General features: G+C 43.4%; 1 protein-coding gene across 2 annotated transcripts in view; it reads right to left on the reverse strand.

Moving 5' to 3' along the window:
• Positions 1–22,495, reverse strand: part of FHIP2B (FHF complex subunit HOOK interacting protein 2B) — a 124,533-nt gene that overhangs the window by 85,842 nt on the left and 16,196 nt on the right. For both annotated transcript variants that reach the window (XM_069213978.1, XM_069213980.1), the window contains exons 2-3: positions 7,465–7,543; positions 4,804–4,976 (exon numbers count right to left, since the gene is read on the reverse strand). In XM_069213978.1, coding sequence (XP_069070079.1) covers positions 4,804–4,976; positions 7,465–7,543 — 252 coding nt within the window. The remainder of the gene's footprint in view (positions 1–4,803; positions 4,977–7,464; positions 7,544–22,495) is intronic.

The following is a 22,495-nucleotide window of genomic DNA, read 5'->3' on the forward strand; positions in this document are numbered from 1 at the left end:
AAAAAAGTGTTTACACAAACAGTAGATTAAACGAAACATGGGACCTCGTGTCTGCCATTTTTTGGATACAACACATGCATTTTTTATATAGTCATACATAAATTGTAGGGACATAAGATTGTAGCTCGTTGCCTCCAAGTTTATGCATATTATTTTAAACGTTTTTACAATAGTATCAAATGAGTAGTCCCAAGGCTAATCTCTCCAGTTGCACATTAGGACGATCTAGAAAAGCCATGGATACATGTCTATTTTGTGTATTTATCGTATGGAAGATTGCATCTGGTCAGTTATTTTCCCAGCGATAATGTGACAAAGAAGGGGAGCTGAATATGGTAACCATGGATGCATTCTAACTAAACCATTTGTATATCCAAGTTTAAAAAGTGACTTAGTTACACTACAAAAATTGATAATATTAAAAAAGACAATGACATTTGCCATCTCTTACGTGCCAATCCAAATAATTGTTGGTTTAATTTTTGCCATGGGTTAAATCCCAAGTATTGAGGGTCTTCAGAGTGTAACCTGGTGTCCTAGTCCAGCGCCATGTTCAGTAGGAACTAAATGTATGTCCTACTTTTATTTCCTTAAAGCAGCATTCTGCAGGTCCAAATGCTCATTATGGCTGCCATATTTGAAAGAGTGCTCAGTGGTAATGTTGTTGTATGTTTTAATTTATCTGTATACGTTATGTCGGAGCTGGTATTTTTTAAAAGACTATATAATGCTTAGGCCGCTTCCGCACTTAGCATGAATTCAATCCCGAGCATTGATCGTACACGGGAGGTAACCTGGTGTCCCGGGCAAACACTATGTTCAGTAGGAGCGAAAAATACTTCCTACTTTTATTTTCTTAAAGCAGCATCCTGCAGATCCAAGTGCTCATTGTGACAGTCATATTTAAAATAGTACTCAGTGGTAATGTCGCTGTATGTTTGAATATATCTGTATACATTATTTAAGGACTAGTATTGTTTAAGGGACTATAATACGCTTAGGCTGCTTCGGCACTCAGCATGAAATCAGTCCGAGTGTTGAGTTATCATGGGCCTGCCAATCTTCTTTGCAGCTTAAGGAACTTTTTGGAGGTTCAGAGGTCCATACCTCATTTGGTGGGCCACAATCATAATAAAAGGGCATTGCTCAAACAGAAGAGAGTGCTGGACCTTTGGAGCAAAATATCTGACTTAGACGGAAAATGACCTTCAGTCAAATTGCGTCTTCTTCAAGATCACCATTATAATTAGCACTAGGATTGAGAACTGCACTCTATATTCCTAAGCAGTTTTCATGAGCATCATTTGACTGTGTTGTTCACAGATGCTGCTGGGAGGCCAGAAGTCACACTATCAGGCACTCAGATGCACTTCAGTTCACAGTGTATGCACCGTACGAAATCTCAGACCAACTCTCTTTTCCATCAGCAAGTAACTGGGCAGTTTCCACACCTGCATCTTCTGCCACTGGTTGTTGGTTGTCTTTAACACCAAGGTCACCACAATACAGTTGAAATTTGAGCATCGGTTTACAGCTGACAGAGGCAGTCAAGGGTGATTTTGCCTCCTATTTCAGTACCTTCACTCTAACAGAAAAGAATCAACTTGAATGTCCATATATGGAAGAAAGTAAGTTTTCTCGTAAAAAGATAAGTACTCTATCCAAATTCTGACCATGTCATTCCAGTTCTGCTTTCAACACTAAACCTGTCTCTTCCAAGTGAACGGGTCCAGGAAACTTTTAAATCTGCATTAGCAACAGTGGTTTTGAAAGAGCTCACTGATTCCTGGGGGATATATCCAAACCTAGTCTATCTCCTATTAGAGTCCGCAGAACTGCTGGAAGATGAATGCAGCCAATCAGTTATTGAAGTATGTGTAATAGTGCTTCCCTTTTTAGAATCTGGACCCAATTTTTAGAACAACATACCTTCGTCTCCCACCTTGATTCAACAGATATGGGGTGGGGAAATTGTTTAATGTAGTAGTAGACATGTTTCTCATCGCTGGGAATTACCAAATAAATTAACATACTCTTTACAAATGTTTGTGTTTCTCTCTAACAGCAATCATTTGTAACTGTCACAATCCTGATCCCTCCCTTTGATATGTCTTTATCAGACTATGGCCAAGATAGTGATCTGCTCATAAAAGTGACAGATGGTGCGCTCCACTGGCATCTGGAGCTAAAACACCTTTCAGAGTGGAGGGCTGGCCTGCGGCATCCACTCACAGAAATCAATAGGCTTCTGAAAAAAACTTGCTATTGGTACCAGTGATTTTAGCAAAGTGGAAAAATCCCTTCTGCCGCAGACTATGGGGTAAGGCCTCATATCCATTTTTATGTTAAAATAAGGCATAGTGACAATAGATATATAAATATATTCCCCCCAGACCCACAAGGGCACCGGAGTACTTTACATGAACACAAGATCACATTACACAAGGCTGATTAAGCAGGAGAAATTAAGTGTTATGCCCAGAATCAAAGGATTTTGAGGCAACACTGGGACACGAGCCTGGTTTCCCCGATGTAAAGTCGGAAGAATTGGCCGTTAGGATATATCCATATTTATCAATTTATATGTGAAAGTCATGCACAAGTGGGATGATTGTGTATGCCCATGTATAGCGAGCACAATCTGTCGAAATGCCTTTGTGAAGCAAAACAAAAATATAAAAAATAGCTGCAAAAAATACCGGAAGGTTCGCTCAGAGTTTTGCTTAGGAATACTTACTTAAGCACCTATTTCAGCATCTTTGCAGCAGTGGTGCAATTTTCAGAGTGAGGGTGAGGACATCCCTGAAGTGATAGGGGTTATAAAAAAAATCCTAACTTCACACAGAGAAAAGGTGTGGCAAGTGAATTCAGCTGAAGAGTGGTAAGGGTGTAGTGTGTAGCTGGAAGTGCAATTTGGAACACACAGTTGCACATATAGTTCTAAAGTACCCTGCTGTAGCACACTGTCATTTACAGGCAGCATATTTTAAACTGAAATGGCCACTAAACCTGCACAGACATACAGTTTTACTGATAAAGTTATATAGCACCCAAATTATACGGTGTGGAAATCAGGTGGCAGAGAATAGTTATAATTTTCTCGTGATTTGTTTTGATCCTATTAAAATCTTTGTTTCCATCACACTTCAGAAATTTTTAAAACGTTTCTTATTAGCTTTACTAACTGCTGATATATTATGAAATATGTGTAAAGTGAATTTACAAGTATTTCAATTTTGTTGTGTGTTACGTGGATAAGCATTAAAAGGGTGGTTTTAGTCTCCCCAAATTGCTCATCGTGGCGGTCTTGGAATATTTGTGAGTGGCGATAATGCTAACTCCCTGACTGATTAAGATCTATTAGCGACATATGACACAATTGACGACAATGTTGTTCTAAGACATCGTGGTCTGCGTGGTGTACTACTAGTCTGGTTTATGTTGTATCTGGTTGAACCTATTCAGGCAGTATGTCTTCCACTACGTGCTATATCTAAGAGATATGCTAACAATACCCAGATCCTTCTCTGGAATCTGGGTATTGTTAGCATGTCTCTTTAGACACCTATTAGAAAAATATCTAGAGTTGAGTAAGTGCAGAATAGCTGATTCAGGTAAGGCGGAAGTAATAATTAGGCATTATGACGAGTTAAGAAACTGTGCAGCTGCGGACAGTTACTGCGGTGGCACACCTGTGAAAGTAATACACAATTGAGATTCAAACTACATGCCACACTTTTCTTGAAGATTTAAATATATGCTTCTTCTGCAGCCTTTTTTCATACAAAAACACATTCAACTCAACAATCACAACAATATATGTAAATTGTCTCCAGGCTGGAATACATGGAACTCATCTGGGACTGCCCAAGAAACATGCGTCTCAGATCCAGGTTATTCAGAATGTTGCATTGGTCTTGTTGTGGGTGCCCATAAATATGATACTTCAAAATCTCTAGATCACGTCCCTTCCAGGCTACCCATTTCAACCACAAGCACGTAAGCACATGTCTTCATAACAAACTGAATATTCTACTAGTCTTTTTGTCCTTGGATGGCAGTCAGAAAGGCTTTTAATTTTTGATCCCAAACCAATAGTGAATAATGCAACTGATGTTGCTCACATGATTCCTGCTCGGACATGGAACAAATGGGACCCCCCGTCATTTGCTTAATGGGGGTGGAGTGTATTTCACGTTTCTGTTCAGGGTATGCTATTATACAGTATTGGAGGCTTGCAGGCTACAATTGTTTTGCAATGAAGTGGATCCTTAATGATGTTTCTTGTTGCATAAGAGTTAAAAGGAACTCATTAAACTTACACAACAATGGGCACAGGCTAGAGGTTTCCCTCAGGATTTTTTGTTTTCTAATTTCATTTAATTTTGTAATAAATAATTTATGCTGATATTTGCTGAACTGGTATCTAATTGGGGGGCTATGGCTCAAGTCCTCTTATTTTTGTGGTACACTGTTTCTGGCAACACAAAAAAAAAAAAAAAGAAGACAATGACTTGGAACACATTTTACAGCTGCGCTTGATCAAGAATCATTTCAGCTACTGAGAAACCCCGAATATTGTGGTTCCCTTAGTTCTATGACTGAAGGCTAATAGGGAATGCCAGGTCTAGTTTTCTGTAGTCAGCACCAACAAACCCTTATTGGGTGAACAAGTGCTTGACAGAGAAGAACTTAATTACACCCAACCTGTAGGAGACTTAAACACGAGTAACAGAGTGAACGCTTCTCAACCAAGGCCAAAGAGAGTCACTCAGTCCGCAACGTCCATGCCTCAGCTTGTACCTCGGCCTTCCCCAGAGTTCCGAGCGTCTCCAGGATCTTGTGCTGCAGCAGGTACTCCATGCAAGGGCCGGCCTCGCCATCCAGCTGGGGCTGCTTCTCCTCATACACCAGGATGTCCAGCATCTGCTTCAGGCGCCAGGGGATGTCAGTCTTCTGGGCCGGGCGGTTCTCATCTGCTCCAGTCATGACAGAAATAAGAAAAAACGGTCAAACAAGCAAGGGAAATAAATGAAATTATTAAAAGCGAATTAGGAAGATAATTTAACAAAAACAGAAAATATGAAATCATAAAAAGCACCGCTAAACATCACAGTGTAGACTTTTGTTATGAAAATTATTATATTTCCTTTTTTTGTTATATGAAGGATGGAATACTGATGTCAAACTTACAACTGTAATAAGCACTGTCTGGAGTTTATAAGCAGAGCATAAGCAGGCAGTGACATCCCTGAAGCAAGTGTAATAGAAAGGGACACTTTTCCTTGTTCAGATCAAGCTTGTTTTTGTTAATTTAAAACATTGTTTCTATTCATTTAAACTCTTTTTTCTATATATTTATTATCTAATAATATAGTTCAGCTATTTTCTTACATACTCAGTACATACACATAGATTACACAGATGCACTCTTTTACAAACTTTTCTTTTTTTTCAGATTTAATAACATGCATCAATCTCTTTTAGCTTCATCTCATTCGCAACGTCTTTGAAATAATTACAATTTGATGATTTGTTTTTTGGTTAAATCCTGAAAGCATTCTCCTTCAACTAGGTTAAGGGTATGATTATGACTGCCTCGAAGGACCAGTCAATATTTTATCACACTAGATTAAATCCGACACCCCCAGGGTTTGGACTATATCAGGTGTCATATATGGCACGATTTCGAGTTTTTTCTCGGTTATGGGAATAAAATGAGTATTTCAGTGTTTATCACACAAAAATCTGAGTGTCCCAGTAATTAAGGCAATTTCTCTCACGTAAATGCCAGCAGTTTTGATCTGCTGAAATTTATTGAGGATGTGAACTTTATTGTACTGATAACTACATAACTACATAGTGAAATTGTGATCCTTGCACAAACAGGTGTTTGAACAGGGACCATATTTTCAGAGGGCTCGTAACCAGCCTCTAAGATTAGTACTAAAATTGTATTAATGGTTCCATGCATACATTGGTGTCCTACACTGAATTGTTAGTGTAAGACTCTGCTTAAAAACTAACTGCAGAATATATTCCTTCTACTTGAAGGGTTCCTATCATATACTGATATTTGGGTTAAGTACAAGTGGAATTCTATATTTAACCTCGATAAACTTGCCTATGCCCAATTAAGAATAGAAAAAAACTCTATCGCTTGTTGTGGTCAAAACTCCAAGCCCTGCTTACATCTCCTCAATTCGATTAGTTAGTGAGCTGTCCAAATTAACTAGATCTCCTATGCCCGTGTCTTTGCCTCCCAATCAGACGAGTTCATTATTTCTGAATGAGTGGAATATCACTGACAATTTTGGAACACAATGGCAAACAGACCATCTGAAGGAATTTTGGACAGATGTGCTACATAGGTGCAATGTGTGTTAAGAATCAATATCCACTGTCCAGTAGTTGTCTTATCTCATGTAAACTACAGTAACAGTGAAAAGACATTACTGAGTTGCTGCAAAATGTATGCAGAACAATTAGCACTATTATTCGGTAAGGCAGTTTGAAAATCCTAACTTCTTCCCGTACTCGTTTTTATACTGAGAACTTCAAACTGACACTTTGGCTCTTCTTGGCAAAGGGAAAATCCTTCTGAATCGTGTCACATTGTCGAAGTTTTCAAATAATAAAGGCTTTACATAGTAAAGGCTTTCTGACACCAGACTAAATAAAACTACCCTTAAAATTAAAAAAAGTAGCATCTAATGGCTTACTGAAAAACTAATTTAAACATCATTAAAGAAAACAAAAACTCCACCCCAACGGTCTCAATTCAGCCCCTTTCGTGAGTAACAAATATATTCCTTCAATTTGGCAATGCACCAAGAGACAACATATGTGAAAACTGACTCATTTTTTAAATAAGGAAGTGGCATAGTTTGACATTTTATATCAAGAAAGAAACAAATCTATGTCTTAATAAGGCTAACAAATTAATAACGAATAACTTAGGTTGCGCTGTGAGCTCACACGTGAACCATTGAGAGTCATGATCATGACAAAAGGTTGTACATCAATGATTTTATAAGCCTAATTAAGGTATGAATTTGTTGCAATCTTCAGATTCACTTTATTTATATTGTGTCTCGCTAATCCAGTGCACATAACCTAAACTATAACATTTGGATGACATAAAATGAAAAAGATAAAGCAATTTTGATCCTTTCAAAGCAACCTCTCCAACTTTCAAGACTCTTCTGAGACATAATGAAGCTCTGAAGCACTAAAAAGATCAAGTGTTCCACTTTACGGGCTACACTGTTCTTCCAAATGATCTATGGCTCAGTCTTTAGACATTGAGAACAGCAAAACCTGCACACCACTCAGTAATGGTGGCCAAAAGTAGAAGGGTCTAAATGTGTGTTAGGGTCGCAGGTAAGAAGTTTTGCTAACAGTGATGACAGTATGAAGCCCTTTGTGGAGTATGAGTGTCCCACCAGAGGCAGCAGCTCTTACCTGTGGTTTCAACGTAGTACGACGTGATACCCTTCCAGTGCTCAATGAAGGCCTCCAGCAGATCAATGTTGGGTTCCCGCTGGCAGAGAATAAGACAAGTTTTAAGGTTAACGCTTGCCACCAATACATGATATGTTTAAAATTCAATCACCAGTATCAATTATGGGCTCCCGCCCCTGGAGAATATGACAGGTTTTAAGGTTAAGGCTTGCCACCAACACATGATATGTTTAAAATTCAGTCACCAGTATCAATGTTGGGCTCCCACTGCAGGAGAACAAGACCGAATTTAAGGTTAAGTCTTGCCACCAAAACAAGATATGTTTAAAATTCTATGGCGGAACCCGATTATGCTTTCTTTGTTTTATTATCAATAGCAGCCGTATTTAAACACTCAACAGTAGAAAAAAAAGCAGACAAAAACTTTGTTTCTCCCACGGGAAGATGAAATTGTAACAAAATCAGTCAATGTCCATTCAGCCACCACTATGCAGTACAACTTGCATCGTGACTCGTCTGTAGTCCAATTTTTCTTCGGTGCTTGCAGCCATGCAAGTTGAGTATCGGGACTCCGGTGCCCTTTTTTCATCTTGCTCCTATTATTACTATTATTGTTATTCTTTGTATTGCAGGTGAGGTATTCCTCGTAGGTCAGCAGCCACGGGAACGATTTGCCACTCCTTCGCGGCTACTCTTAATTATTACTTTCCCTCATTTGAGGGCCTCTGGGCATGGGCACAAGTCAGCATTCCCGCCGTTACAGAGTGCGTGGACCTTCCACGTTTTCTAGTTCAGTGGTTCCCAACCTTTTGACTTCTGTGGATCCCCATTTTATCAACACTGGAGCCCGGGGACCCCCACTGAATCATTATTGGAACACAGGGACCACCGAGGAGTCATTACTGATAGCTGGGACCTAATATTATTCAATGTTTTAAGCAGCTGCGGACCCCCTGAGGAGGCTTCGCAGCCCACAGGTTGGGAACCACTGCTCTAGTTAAATGCTTTCTGTCTTGTTGTGCCACAAAGCATGCATCAATTTCAGATGAACACCTCCCCGCAGTAATAACGTTCAGTGCCCCTTACAGCCTGGAGCCGGAACACCCTGCGGGGTAAGACTTATTCAGGAGCTGTAACTCCTGTGTTCAGCAGACAGCGCCCTGGCTGTCAGTTTATGTGTCTCTGAACCCGCTTCTGATATTGAGGGCGAGTATCTGCCAGGCCCCTGTACTGGACCTTGTGAGGTTGAGAAGCGTTCCTCTATAGTGGGCAGAAGTGCTCAATATATATTATATTCTGCCCTCGGAGGCCTTCACGGCCTGTTGCCTGCCAGTTTCATGGGGAGGCCATCCTGGCTAGCGGCTTGACAACTTCCTTTTCACAGAGCCTCACAAAGGGCTTGGGCAGGCTTCCTACACTGCTGGGGACCCTCCCACACTTAACTCAATTCCCTTTTACCTAGTGGGTGGCCACTATCTGGTGCATAACCAAACGCACCACAGATACCTCTCTTGCAGACCTCGTGGAAGGATACACGGATTAATACTAGGAGGAGGACATCCAGTACTTCCAGATCACAGAGGAATTCTGCGACATGGTAGGTGCCTCCATAATTAAGGCAGTCTCAGACGCAATGGACCCTCTGGAGAAGAGACACACTAATATGGCACAACTGAGGGAAGACCTTCCTAGGCCTTCAGTTCAAGAACCTCCAGAACCGGCCTCTGCTTCCCTCCCACTTCTGAAAACCATGCAGGCACCTGCAACACTCCAGGGTGGGCCTGGACGCTTTTCCCAGGTTAAAGAAGGCGTTTCTAGGTTCCAATCCCTATACGTTCCCATACATGCCCACCCCTCCGGCCTCTCGCAACCCTGCGAGACGGCACCCATTTCCTCCCCAACCCCACCTCCAAACGATTTTCCTATGGGTTCAAACAGTTAGTCGGACCATGATTGGTCCTGGAGATCCTCCTCCAACCCGCCATCTAGGCCAGAAACCGCTACAGCAGTCCTGGCGGATGCCCAGTCAGACGTCCTAGACCCTAAGGAGCTCATACATCTCTGCTCCTCAGAGTGGACTCCAAGTGACAAGGTGGCCAAGTATGTAGCCGGCAGGCTCGCAAACCTCTTGACTGAGAGGTAAAGAACCACCATCAGGGGAATGTCCCCTTCCCCTCTTTGGACAGAAGAGTGACTGTCACGCATGAGATAGATGCGAGAATGGCTACCTTTCTGTCCAAGTACATTAAAGACCCTAAGAAGGGTATTGACCGTGCCTTCCTGGACATCACTGGCTCACTCGTCGAGATCTTTGATATGGCAGAGGACGCAAAAGCGTCAAGTGCTCTAATTCCCCCAAACGTTCTGTCCATCTGGGCCCAACAGGCCATTATATTTATCAGCAACGCCAACTGCTCTATCTCCACGGAGAGGTGCAGGTCCCTGCTAATTAAAATCGATCTGAAGCTTGGAGAATTTGCAACACCAGAGGCAGGCCAAGTGGCACAGGATGGGCTCTTTGGTGACCCGTTTGTCAAGGAGCATGGAAAATTTATGTTGACATTCAACTTGCTCGACAAGGCCCAATCTACAGTTATGCCTTGTGGTAGGGGGGCGCTCGGTTGGCGTTCCATCCTCTCTGCCTCTGGCAGAGGCCAGCCTTCCCAGCGAGGCCACCGGCAGGATTCCTCATGCTTCTGCCTCACCAGAGGGCGCAACGGACCCCGCGGCAGTGGACTCAACTCCAATTCCATTTGTACGTTTTTCTTTGCTTTCCTTCAGTCGAAAGGGGGGTCGACTTGCTCAGTTTGTTGACAATTGGCGGGCTCTCATGTCCGACGCCTGGGTACTCCAAACAGTGCAGGGGTTCTTTATAGAGTTCTTCAGGTCCTCCTTTTAACTGTTTCCCCTACTCATTTCCTTCCCCAAACAGAAAGCTGCCCTTATTCCGCGGGAGGTTCAAGAACTCTTGACAAAACGCGCTATATGCCTTTCCATGCCTCACCCCTCTGGGTTTGTCAGCAATCTGTTTTTGGCCCAAAAGCAGGACGGAGGCCTGCGCCCAGTGACTAACCTCCAGGAATTCAATGAGCGGCTGGCATTCCGCCACTTCAAGATGGAGGGCATTCACCTCCTTCGCGATTTCCTCCACCACAACGATTGGATGGTCAGGTTGGAACTGAAGGACGCTTATCTCACCGTCCCGATTTTCTCACCGCATCGTTGATTGCTCCAATTCATATGGCAGGGCCAAACTTTCGAGTTCACCTCTCTGCCATTCAGCCTGTCCTCGGCCCCTTGGTGTTTCACCAAGGTCCTGACACCAGTGATAGAACACTTGAGAACATCCGGGATTCAGATGATAATGTATCTGGATGACATGCTGTTGATAGACCAATGCCAGTTTTCTCTGTCCTGTCACCTTCAGATAGCAGTGAACCTGCTCCAATCCCTCAAATGTATCATCAACCAAGCAAAGTCAAGTTTAACCCCTTCACGATCAACCTTTCTGGGCTTCGTGATTGATTCTGTGGCATCAACACTCAGCCTGCCCTCGAGGATGCTGGCAAAAATTCAACACAAGTTGAGGAAGACGCTGGCAAAACCAAGCTCCTTACTTTGCCAGATAGCCAGGGTGGTAGGCCTGTTGTCATCCTCAATTCAGGCCATATTTCCGGGTCCCCTTCACTTCTGGGCCTTGCAATGTCTGAAAGCATCCCACCACTGCTGCTGCCTCACATAGTCACAAAACGTTCCCATGTCAGACGAGGCCAAAGAGGAACTCTAGTGGTGGCTCTACAATATGGAGGCGTGGAATGGCCACGCCATCTTTGGATCACAGTCAGATCTCGTGATCGAGTCCGATGCCAGCGGCTCCGGTTGGGGGGCCCGCTGTGGAGAGTTCAGCACCAGCTGAGGATGGTCTGCCACAGAACAGTCCCTACATTTCTAGGGTATCACAGCCAGCCTGTAGGAATGAGGCAAAAACACTCTCAAGATGGTGGCCTTGTTATATCCTCTCTCCTGCAGCGACAGACCTGGGAGGGTTGCTGTGGCACCTGGCATACATCTACTACACTCCAAACCAAAACACATAGGTAAAAGACATTGTCATTTACACCACCAATAGCTCTAACTCTCACAAATGCAAGGCCTATTGTATTGCAAATGCTTGCTTTACGGTTCCGATTGGAGATGAATCGGTGAACTAAAAATAATGTAGTGTAGGGTGAGCAGGTTTAGGGAGCAAGTTGGGGCGGGTAGAGGGTGAAGAAACAGTGTGCTGGTAGGAAAGATCTAACAAAAGGAACATGGCGAAACAGAGAATCATGTAGTATGGGAGGACAGAAGAACACAGGCAAGAGAGAGCTACACGAGTGAGGGTGGGTGAGAGAAGCACATGGGCAGAGAGCGTGAGGGGGGAGATAAGCACATGAGGGAGACAGCTGAAAAACAAAGGCACTCTCATAGAGTGCTTAAAGAAAAGGAAAGAAGTGGTTCTCAAAAAGCAGGCAGAGGAAGCATGAAAGCCAGCCAATCGAAGAGATGGTAATATGCTCCATAGGACAAAGATTGACAAAATACTGATCAAATAGAAATTAGCCAAATTCAGAGAGTGACAGGAAGCCAACCAATGGTACGCAATTGTCGGATTCCAAGCCCCTGTATGTTCCTACTAAGCTCACAATAGGTATTTCGCAACCAGACAGCTTGCACTCTCTGGTAGACTTGATTAAAAAAGGGCTGAGAGTGAAATATCCTGTTTAAGTACACTAATTGCATCCTGCAGCTCTTTAAACCCGTAGACCAATGGGGTAATTTACACCTTGGATGTAATGCTTAAACAGGCACAAGTAATATTTTCAATTATATTAGCACCACCATTCACTGAAATCAGACCACAAATTGTCTTTTCTTGTGTTTTGCAGTGTAATCCCCACCAGACTTTCAGCAAATTGTAACTGTGCACAAAAGGGAACATGCATTAGCAAAGCAATCAATCAGTTTATTTTGTTAGGGGGCGTTTTTGTTTACAGTCGGGTGGCTGTGTGTACTGGTCCAGGTGTCTTACAAAGAAAATCGTCAAATGTAGTAACTTCTTGGGGTACAATATGGAAGCTAGGAGTAAGGCCCCTCCCTGAACAGGCTTAGCCAATTTAAATGCACCCTTAAGAAGAGTGTTGCCGGAAGGAGTCAGCATTGTGAGGAGTGAACCCGAAAGGCCTACAGGCAAAATATTACACAGTAGATATCTTTGACAAAGGCCCAGTATTTTCATTTCATCTTTAAGAAAATCAATGTGATCACACATTTATTTTGTGAACAAAAATGCCTATAAATCCAAAAGTGCTCTCATGACAGAAAAATAAAACAAGCAATGGCAAAGCAAATAGGTTTGGCTTTGGGAAATGTGACATGCTCTAGTTTTTTTTTTGCAAGTCTCTTTTGGCCAGAGTTTGCATTGCAGTGCAAGAGGGACAATTTTCACTCTCCGTCTCTCTCTGTTCAATCTTCTCATTTAACATCTGCACCCTTCTAAAAATAACCTCTGTTTTAACAATTCCAAGAGGGCTGCTTATGTGTGCTCATGCATCCACAGAGGGCATGTTGAATTTATTTTCTTATGCAGTATTAAAGGCCATTCAAAAACGCTCGTTGCTAATGTGAGCACATGTGCAGCAGCCATGTCTGAATGTATTTCTATAAAAATATGCAGTACTTAATATGTGCCATGGGAGCTGGTAGTCACCTCCTGCACTTAATTCTTGGGACCTGGGTGCATTACCATAACCAGAACTCTCCAGAACTAATTCCAATCAAAAATGGCGCTGGGCTGGCCTGGCTGCCTAACACTCAAGGTCTGCGAGACTGGTGCACGCATTTCCAGCAGTGCGTCACAAGTTGTAATTAACAACCATCTTATTGGCAGATAGTGCACCTCCACCATCTGGATGTTAATCGAGGGTTGGCCCACCAGGAGAAGCCACCCCTAAGCAAACTGTTGTTACACCAGTGATGGTGCTTACCAGCCAAGAACTTACTAGGTTGGGTCACCGTGCATGAATGAATTACTCATTCTTATAGAGCGGGGTTTCTTAGTGCTGGAACACACAACAGAAAGTGTCACTGAAAAAGATTGTTGCTTATCTACAGAAACTAGAGTTAGCCTAACAGAAATGTTTTCAGTATTTACTGAACTACATCAGACTATGCGTAGCTCGTACAGTGCTAGATAGCATAATTCAGAGTTGGGGACCCAACAGTTCCAGAGTGTTTCACCCTTGTATCAGAAGATGATTGTCCTATCTGTCTTCAAATTCTGTGTATGTGGTAGCAGGCTTTTAATAAAAGGCTGATCTTTTCCACAGAAATTAACAGATTGACATTAACATAATAATTTAAACGTTAGTTGTCTGTCCACTAGAAGCCAGTGCAGAGATTTTTCAAATTCAGAGATGGAAGTCCTTCTTTTGTCTTTTCAAAATTGGCCCAACTGCCGCATTTTGTATTTTTTGGAGCTTACTAATGACTTTTCCTTGAAACCCCAGGTAACATGGACTGGCGTAATCCAACTGTGAAGTAATAGCAGCATTGACAACTAGCGCTTTCAATTTATTAGGAATATACAGCAGTCTTTTCTGAAGTAGCCTCAGTTGGAAAAAAACATGCCAAAACAACAAAATGTACCTGAGGTTTCCAGTTAAGCTCTTTATCCATAATACATTTCAGGCTTCTACTCTTCTCTATTACCACTGGAGAGCTACCCAAACGAAGAGAAAGGAGAACCATATATTGCTTTTGCCAAAGAAAAGCAGCTCTGGTTGTGATAGATTGTCTTAGCCGGTTCCTGCCCATAAATGTTTCACCAACATAAGATAGTTGGTAGACTAAGCTTTCAGATCATTACTTGGCTTGTCGCATGAAGACAAGGTCTGTCATTCATAAAGACAGGAACTTTTCCCTGTCTGTATTTTTGCATATTACTTGGCCAGACAGCACAGGATAATTCTACCCCACCATCAGTGACTAATGCTGCCTCTGTGGGGTCACTGACATGGTCAGGCCACACCTCTGATCCCACCTGGAGACTGGCAACTGCATTTACTGCAGGTTGACAAGAGTTATTGTTTTTGTTTTTACAGCTAGAGTCTCCAGTTTGGTGCCTTTTAGTTTTGCAGTCATGGCTCCAAGCCTTGCTGGGATCAAAGTGTCTACCTTTGTACCCACCCCTAGACTGTGAGGCGTCTCTGGGCCCGCCTCCTATGCAGTTTTTGAGGGCCTTGAGAAGACTCTTTAATATTTTTGTTTTGGCTGCCATCTTTCCTGGGCTCTTTCTTCTGGTCTCCCCCACCAGTTGTAGTCTTGATTACCCTTGTCTTGACCCAATGGTCTGCCTTCCATCCCAATTCTTGAGGGGAAAGTGGACCTAGGTCTACCAGGTGTTGATGTAGCCTATCATAAAAACAATTATTTAGCAGATGCTCTTTCATAACTAGGTTATACAGCCCATCATAATCGTGTACCTTGTTCCCAGCTAACCAACCACCTAGCAGTTTTACTGAACAGTCCACAAAGTCTACCCAAGTTTGGCTCTGGGTTTTTCGAGCCTCCCTGAACTGCATATGGTACTCTTAAGTTGGAAATCCAAAGCCCTCAATCAGGGTACCCTTCATGAGGTCATAGGATTTAGAATCTGCCTCATTTAGTGTCAGGAGCCTATCCCTGCACTTTCCTGGAAATAACTCCCACAACAGTGTGACCCAATGTTTTCTTTTGATTTCCCACACAGTACAGGCTCTTTCATAGGCAGGAAACCATTTGACAACATCATCGCCTTCAATGAAGGGAGGGACAACTCCTTTTGGGAGTTTGATGTTGAATGATTTTTTCCCTCAACACTTGTATGCTGCTACCAGAGATGGGTCCTAGGCCCAACTCTTTTCTCTGTTTCTCTATTTTCAAAACCTGGCTCTCTAAGGCCAGTCTCTTGATCAGCCTGGCAATGTCCATGTCTGTTTCTGTGGGTGCTCTACTGCTTCCGGTAGAGGATGAACCACCCTCATCCCATTATCCACTGGGTCTTCCTCGTCCTTCACAAATGCATCATCTTCTTCACCTGGGAGATTATCTTTTTTGTGCTGGGCCACCAGAAACAAGTTTCTCTGCACTGGGGCTTTTTCCAGTACATATTTAGAACAGCCTGCAGCGTCTCCTTAATTGGGGGACTCTTAGGGCACAGCTGGTTCTTTGGTCCAGAGAGACCGGGTGCAGAGTGAATCAGTGAGCCAGGAGCTGTGCGCAAAGGTGCCCTTGGAAGCAGGAGGTAGGTAACTTTGAGGGTCACTTGCAGATCAGCTGGGGCACTCTGGTAAGAGGTCCTGGTGGTTTCTGAAGTCCCTCGACTGGGCTTCCTCCTTGTCCTTTTACAGTCCTGAGTGGAATGTCCTTCTGGGTGTCAGACGTTAGGTGACCAGTACCATGGGCTTTTGCACGGTTTAACCATTGGAGGGTGCAGTGCCACCAAACTTGGCAAACTTGCAGGGTTTGTCCTCACAGTCTGTCGGGTGGAGTGTGGTCCGGCTGTGGCGTACGGTTCCTTGGTCAGCAGCCAGTCTTTGGTTGCAAGAGAGTGATGCCTTCACTCTGGAGGGAGATCTTCGGCAATTTTCGAACTGTGGAGGTCCTCTGGAGGTTTGTCGAGTCTGTCCAGTGTCCAAGCGACCCCTCAGCTGCGACTGTCGAGTCCTGGGTGCAGCAAGCAGGGTTTACCTAGTAGTGACCAATGGGTCACCTACCTAAGGGTGGCTACACCCACTGATTGACCACTTCCTGTGGGCAGAGTTCACTTTCTATACCGGATTGGCTATTTTCCTTCCATGCGAGATGGCCGCTGACCACTCCTCCCGTCCTTTGTGTGTTTTCCCGCCGTTTCTCCCGCCAAAAGTAGGGGTTTGCCACGGGGACGGCCATCTACTGCTAGCAGCAGGCTCAGGGGCTGAGTATCAAGGGCAGTAAGCCCTTTAAAGCTTGCTAGCAGGGCAGGGCACATTCCTGAGGGAGGGGGTGTTTGCACCTCCACCCAGGAAGGGCTTTGTTCTGGGACCCAGAGAGCAGGATCTCTTACCCCAGGGTTCCAGAATCTTGTCTGGTGGTGGCAGGCTGGTTGTGACCCACCAGCAACCATGCCAGAGTAGTTAGCTTTTGCTGGGGGCACCTCTAAGGTGACCTCTGGGTACATTTTGTAATAAATCCAATACTGGTACCAGTTTGGAATTATCATTCTGAGTTGTTTGATACCAAACAACTCAGGGTTCAGAGTGGCCATCATGCGGCTGTGAAACTCGTACTGACCACTGTCCAGCACATGCATTAAAATGGCTGCTCTGTTCACTTATTATGTCCTAGGTTTGGCAAGGACACAATAGGGGCATATTGTTCATGCATCTATGCCCACAAGTACAGTATAGTGTACCCTGTCTTAGGGCTGGAAGGCCTGCCAGAGGGGTGACTTACCTAAACTGCATACAGAATGTAGTGGACAGGGCACACAGGCTGTGTGCCATGTCAAGTTTGCTTTTTAGGATTGTATCAGAACACTCAGCCTGCAATGGCACTGCTGGGTGCTTCTGGATGCATGGCCCTAGAGGGTGGCAAAATCTGTGCTGCTGACCTCAGGGACCTAACCTTAGTACCCCATGCCTTGGTTACCTAAGTACCATTTACTAGGGACTTATAGTGGCAGCTAAAGGTGTTGCCAATTGTGCCAATGCATCACAACAGTGTTGGGAAAGAGATCTGGCCTAGGAAACCTGGTTAGCAGGGGCCCTGGACACTAACAACTTTGAGACTACATTGAATACCAGGCAAGTGGGGGCTAACCATGGCAAAAGAGGCCTTTTCTCACACTACTTGTGCCAAAGGTCTCGTAAATATGTTCAAAAGAATCAGCGAGACTGCAAATCTCTGTGAGACCGCACAACCTTTTATCTGAACAGTAGGCTCAAACAGAGGTATTTTTACCATTTATGTTCTATTCTCCAAAAAGATCTCAACCACGTGACTGCAAACTTTCTAATGCCCAACCCTCAATTTGCTTGATCAGGAATGCATGAGCCATATAGTAAAAAATTAACAAGAGGTTGGCTGTCACAAGACCAACCTGGCTGCCTATGTCAAGATCTATTCTTATCAGATTGATATCCGCTACCAAGACCGTTTCTATTCCACAACCTGATCTAAACTCCATTTAGGGCTCATCAAATAGTTGTGTCTCTTCGAAAAAATTGGAACGTTAGTGAGCTACAAGATTTTTATCCAGCTTCATAATCAGCGGTAGGAGAGAGACTGAAAATAAAAATTACTGACCTCCATAAGACCCAAGTTCAACTTTTTAAACAGAGGTTACACAACTCATGGTTTCCATCTATTGAGGACTATTCCCTCTGAGAGTGAAATGTTAAATAGGGTAGAAATAGCTGATACAAACACTTGAAAGAGATCTTTTAAAATCTTTGTGCGGTGGGCAGAGATCGAGAGGTGACCATGACTTTAATTCATAAACTTTTGTACTCTAGACTCAGAAATCGGAGGGATATTGCCCAACTGAAACCTGGTCCATATTATCATCCCCAAACTCATTCACATCCTGTAAGTCCAAATAGTTTCTGCCTTTCTCTATTACCATCATATTTATCCTCTATTTTCCTTATCAAAAAGGATTAAATCTTCTCATTGTAGTCAGGGGTTGCCATACTTAAAACAGTCAGGATTAGCTAAATTCCAAACCATTATAGAAAGTTTATTTGGACAATTCTCCACTCTAATAATACTACTGTATAGTAAGTGGCCTTCGCTGTAATCAATGCCTTTTATATTCTATATCTTAGATTGTATTTGTCACAAATCCCATACAGGGAAGCATGTATGGATCTTCACTTTTACATTTTTGGTGAAAGATCAGCCAAGTAGTAAATTAATATAGCATGGGCATTTGGGATAGATAGTACAATATAACTTTAAAACACACTAACTCACTTGAAGAAGGTGCCCCAGAAATATGCAGAAAAGGAGCTGTTATCCACTGCAATGCATCTATGACTCAACTAGTGTCTGTGCAGTGTGGAATTGTGAGCAGCTGGAGACTTCTTTCTCAGGCGACTCGCACTCCCACCAGCAGACAGTTCTCATAATCACATTATCCACTTTGTGGCTGAAGAAGCAGAGTTGAGGCAGTGAGATGGCACCAGCAGAGTGGTGAAAGACTCATCAGCCAGCTCCACCCCAGTCTGCAGAAGCACACTCTCAGCTTTTCTGAGTACCTTGGCTGGAGGCAAAAGGCCAAACAAGGTAGCAGAGCTTTGTCATAAGAGTGAGGTCAGCTCACCTGCAACGGTAGTTGGGGCTCCAGGCGGGTAACATGTGGCGGTGTGTGATGATGCCACCTGATCAATTTGCTGCTAGTGTGCCATACATCTTTCTTTCAGAAAGGAAACAGAATGGATGTTGCAATGCAACAACATGATTGTGCTGCAGTGCACCTAGCCCAGAAGAAAATAGTGATGGTGGGCTGCTTGAATAAATCTTAGCCAATGGTAAATCTTCTGTGCCGCAATCCAGTCCATGATTTGGTTTCCACCATACCTCTTCAGGCCGGTGCCAGACAACTTGGTATCGTCAGTAGGGTGCAGCTTGTGTACTAGATCTAGGGAGCATGGGACCCACTTCAGGGCATAACTATCACAATGAGGGAAAAAAACAATGATGAGTGGATTGACTGAATTAATCTCAGTCACTGTAGTTACACTGGGCCGCAGTCCAGTTAATAATTCCTCCCCCAATGCCACCTGGGACAGGAACCACCAAATGTACCTCAGTCTTTCTCATACTGCAGTAGAAACAGTCCAGCTCGAAGTGTCACGCCAGGTCCCCTCTGAATGGAAATTAGCAACCCCATACCGTTTTGGCCTATTTTGGGGCAGAAGAATTACCAGCGACCAAGATTCATTCAAGAAATTCTCTTCTCACTTTTTTCTGCAGTGCACATAGACACTTGAGTGCGGTGATCAAGACTGGAAAGACAATCCCTTCTCTTGCGTCATCCTTACGGAGGGTTCAGTGTCACATGCAGCGTGATGCTAATGGCCAGTGCCATTGCTACATAGTATGCCATGTCTGCAGAGCACTAGAAACCCTTGGCTAGGCACCAGAAGAGTGAAGGACATCTTAATTTAAAGTACAAATTATAACTGTAGAAAGTGCATTGACTGAGGCAAGTGATACCAAAGAGACAGCAATGTTGTGTCTGCCACCTGACCCTCAATATGTTTCAGACACAGAAGGCTGGCTCAGCCTGGTGTATGTCACAAGAGTGCTGACCAAGTGAGAATGTGATTGTTATGGATTTTAGAGTGTCCGTGTGAGAAAGAATAGTGCAGGAGAGGTAACAAGAAAGAAAGCTCTAACAAGAACCTACTCTGGTGTTAAAGTGCTGGTGGTGAGAGAGTATGGTGGGTGGCTGTTTATTTGGTGTGCTCCAGTGTACTGGGTGAGAGTGCAGTCAGACTGTAAGAGTGTGCAGTGCTTGCTGTGAGGGGTGAGTCTGACTGCTGGGTGTGACATTATGCTCATGCTGGGTAAAGTGGTTCTGGCATGAAGCACTGTCTTTGGTCATGCTGGGTGCAAGAATATGCTGAGTGTCGGCTTTCGAGTGGGAGTGTACTTTGTGTGGGTGAGGGGTTGCGTGGTATGGAGATGCCATGCATATCAACAATGAAGATGAGCTGAGGTGAGAAACAGTGCTGATGCTGATTAATGGTTCACATCAGAGCTTTTCGGTCTAGACTTTTTGTTCCACAACCCCTTTAAGATTTTGAGAATTAGAGCAACACATTCAATTACTTCATTGGTTTAGTCACTCTCAGATCTGTGACGAGGGCCAAAGGTTGGCAGGGTAACTACCTAGGAATGGGTCTATATCAATACAGTCAGGGCCCGGAAGGTTGTAAGCCCACAGGCACATTTGAGTATTTAGATTTAAGTGTACTTAAGAGTACTCAAGATAAAGGGTCCAGCAGGAGAAAGCTTGGCAAACAGAAAAAGAGGAAAACATGGGTAGGGGCAGAAAGAATTAGCAGGCACTAAGATTTTAAGATCTCATGATGATTTAAAAGATAAAAGTAAGGTAAGTCACAACAAGTCAAGCATTTGGGCCAACAAGGCCTACCAGGTCTATAAAGACTTAAGCCAACCTTGAAAATAATAGAGTTCAGCAAAATGCCATCCAAAACTGCCATCCAAAGTAATACTAGAGCACCCCCTTTTATGGAGCACCAACAGATTGACGTAGATGCTAAAGCTCACCCAGAGCTTCCAAAACCATCCATTAAATCACTCTTAGTCCAGCACCAATGACCCAATCAAGCTACCCAAGTTCTTTCAAAAGAGCAAAGATATTCCAGTTAAGTTACCACAGTTAATCATTAGGTGGGGATATTGAAACCAAATCCAACACATCACCTGCAAGCAATAGTGCCCCATATCCATGGATACACTACAACATAAGCATGCCTGAAAGGGAAAAATGAACCAAATAATAAATCATAAAAAAATGGAAGCGCTCACATGAGCACTGATAAACACCAAATCAGAAGAACACCAAGGCCTAAACCAACAACACAGTCATGAGACGGATAACAAGGCACTACTTGCTGCTAACCGCTGCTAAAAACGCTGCTATGAGACCAAAGTCACTTCAAAATATTCACCACATCACAGAAGTCACAGCTGAAGTCCATAACGCCCAGAATGGTAAAAGCCATCTACTACTGATCAACCTATAAGAATTTACCTCCTCTGCTCAACCAGACTTCCAACAGACATTCTGATATGCCACCATTGACCAACCCTTGTACCTCTCCATCCTAATAAATCCGGACACCTCAACTCTTACACAAGAAGTATTACTTACCCTAGGAGAACTCAGTGGCTGATCTGCCCTACAAAACTTTGAGGCAGTCTGCTCGCTAGAAGCACTGAAAATCCTGAATGGCATTCCTTTTGGCAATTTCAGCTTTAGGAACACCAGACACGACATGATAAAGGAGTGCGTCAAGACAGCAATGACATTAAAATTCGAAATAAATGATGATAAGGAGTTCCAATACAAAACAATAACTTATCCAATTAGCTGAAGAAAGGCAGCACAAAAACACTCCTTCGCAAGCACAGCCTCTCAAAGACCCCAATGAGAAAAAGTTTACCTGGAAAACTGCACACCCAGAAATAACACAGAATCTATCAAAAATGTCATATGCTTGCAAAGTCCCCAAAACCCAAGAGATTGATGAGAAATGCTCACAGGTGTCAAGAGTCAACTTGACTCCCAACCCAAATTCCAACAAGCATTTGCAGCGCAATGAGTCTCACGTTTGCTAGAGTTAGAGCTATTAGCATTGTAAATTCCTAACTGGACTTTTCTTGCCACTTAAATTGAAAATGAAAAGTAAAACAGTTGACAGAGGTGAGCTGATTTTAAGCGCCATGAGCGCAAAGGAATGACACAAAAAGAAAAAGAGGTTCGCTCGTAGTCAAACGTATCAGCAATTGTGCAATTATCCATGTAACAGGGGCAGTCTGCAAAGCATTAACAAAACCGCACCAAAGAGGGACAGACGTAAAGCATTCACCAATGATAACAAAGGATTTTTGAAAGGCAAGCCCATGAACAAGTGAAAGTGATGGGCGTGCGGTGGGCGTGGTTAAAAGCCCACAATGCTTACTACAGGTCAAAATGCTTGAGCGTCCAACCTAAAGATGAAGCACTGAAAAGAGCTCTGGAAGTGAGTGCAGGAAGAAAGAAAATATAAAAAACCTACAAAGAATCACATTGCAACTCGACCAGACCTACAGAATAAAACCACCCTGAGTTTGCTAATGCCGAGGGGACACTCAACCCTCCCGGACAACTACTAAGAGATCAATACAGACCTTCTTTCATGAAGAAGGAAGGATTCTCAAGGAAAGGTTAAAGGAC

This window comes from Pleurodeles waltl, chromosome 11, assembly GCF_031143425.1.
Source record: "Pleurodeles waltl isolate 20211129_DDA chromosome 11, aPleWal1.hap1.20221129, whole genome shotgun sequence".
Classification (NCBI taxonomy): Eukaryota; Metazoa; Chordata; class Amphibia; order Caudata; family Salamandridae; genus Pleurodeles; species Pleurodeles waltl.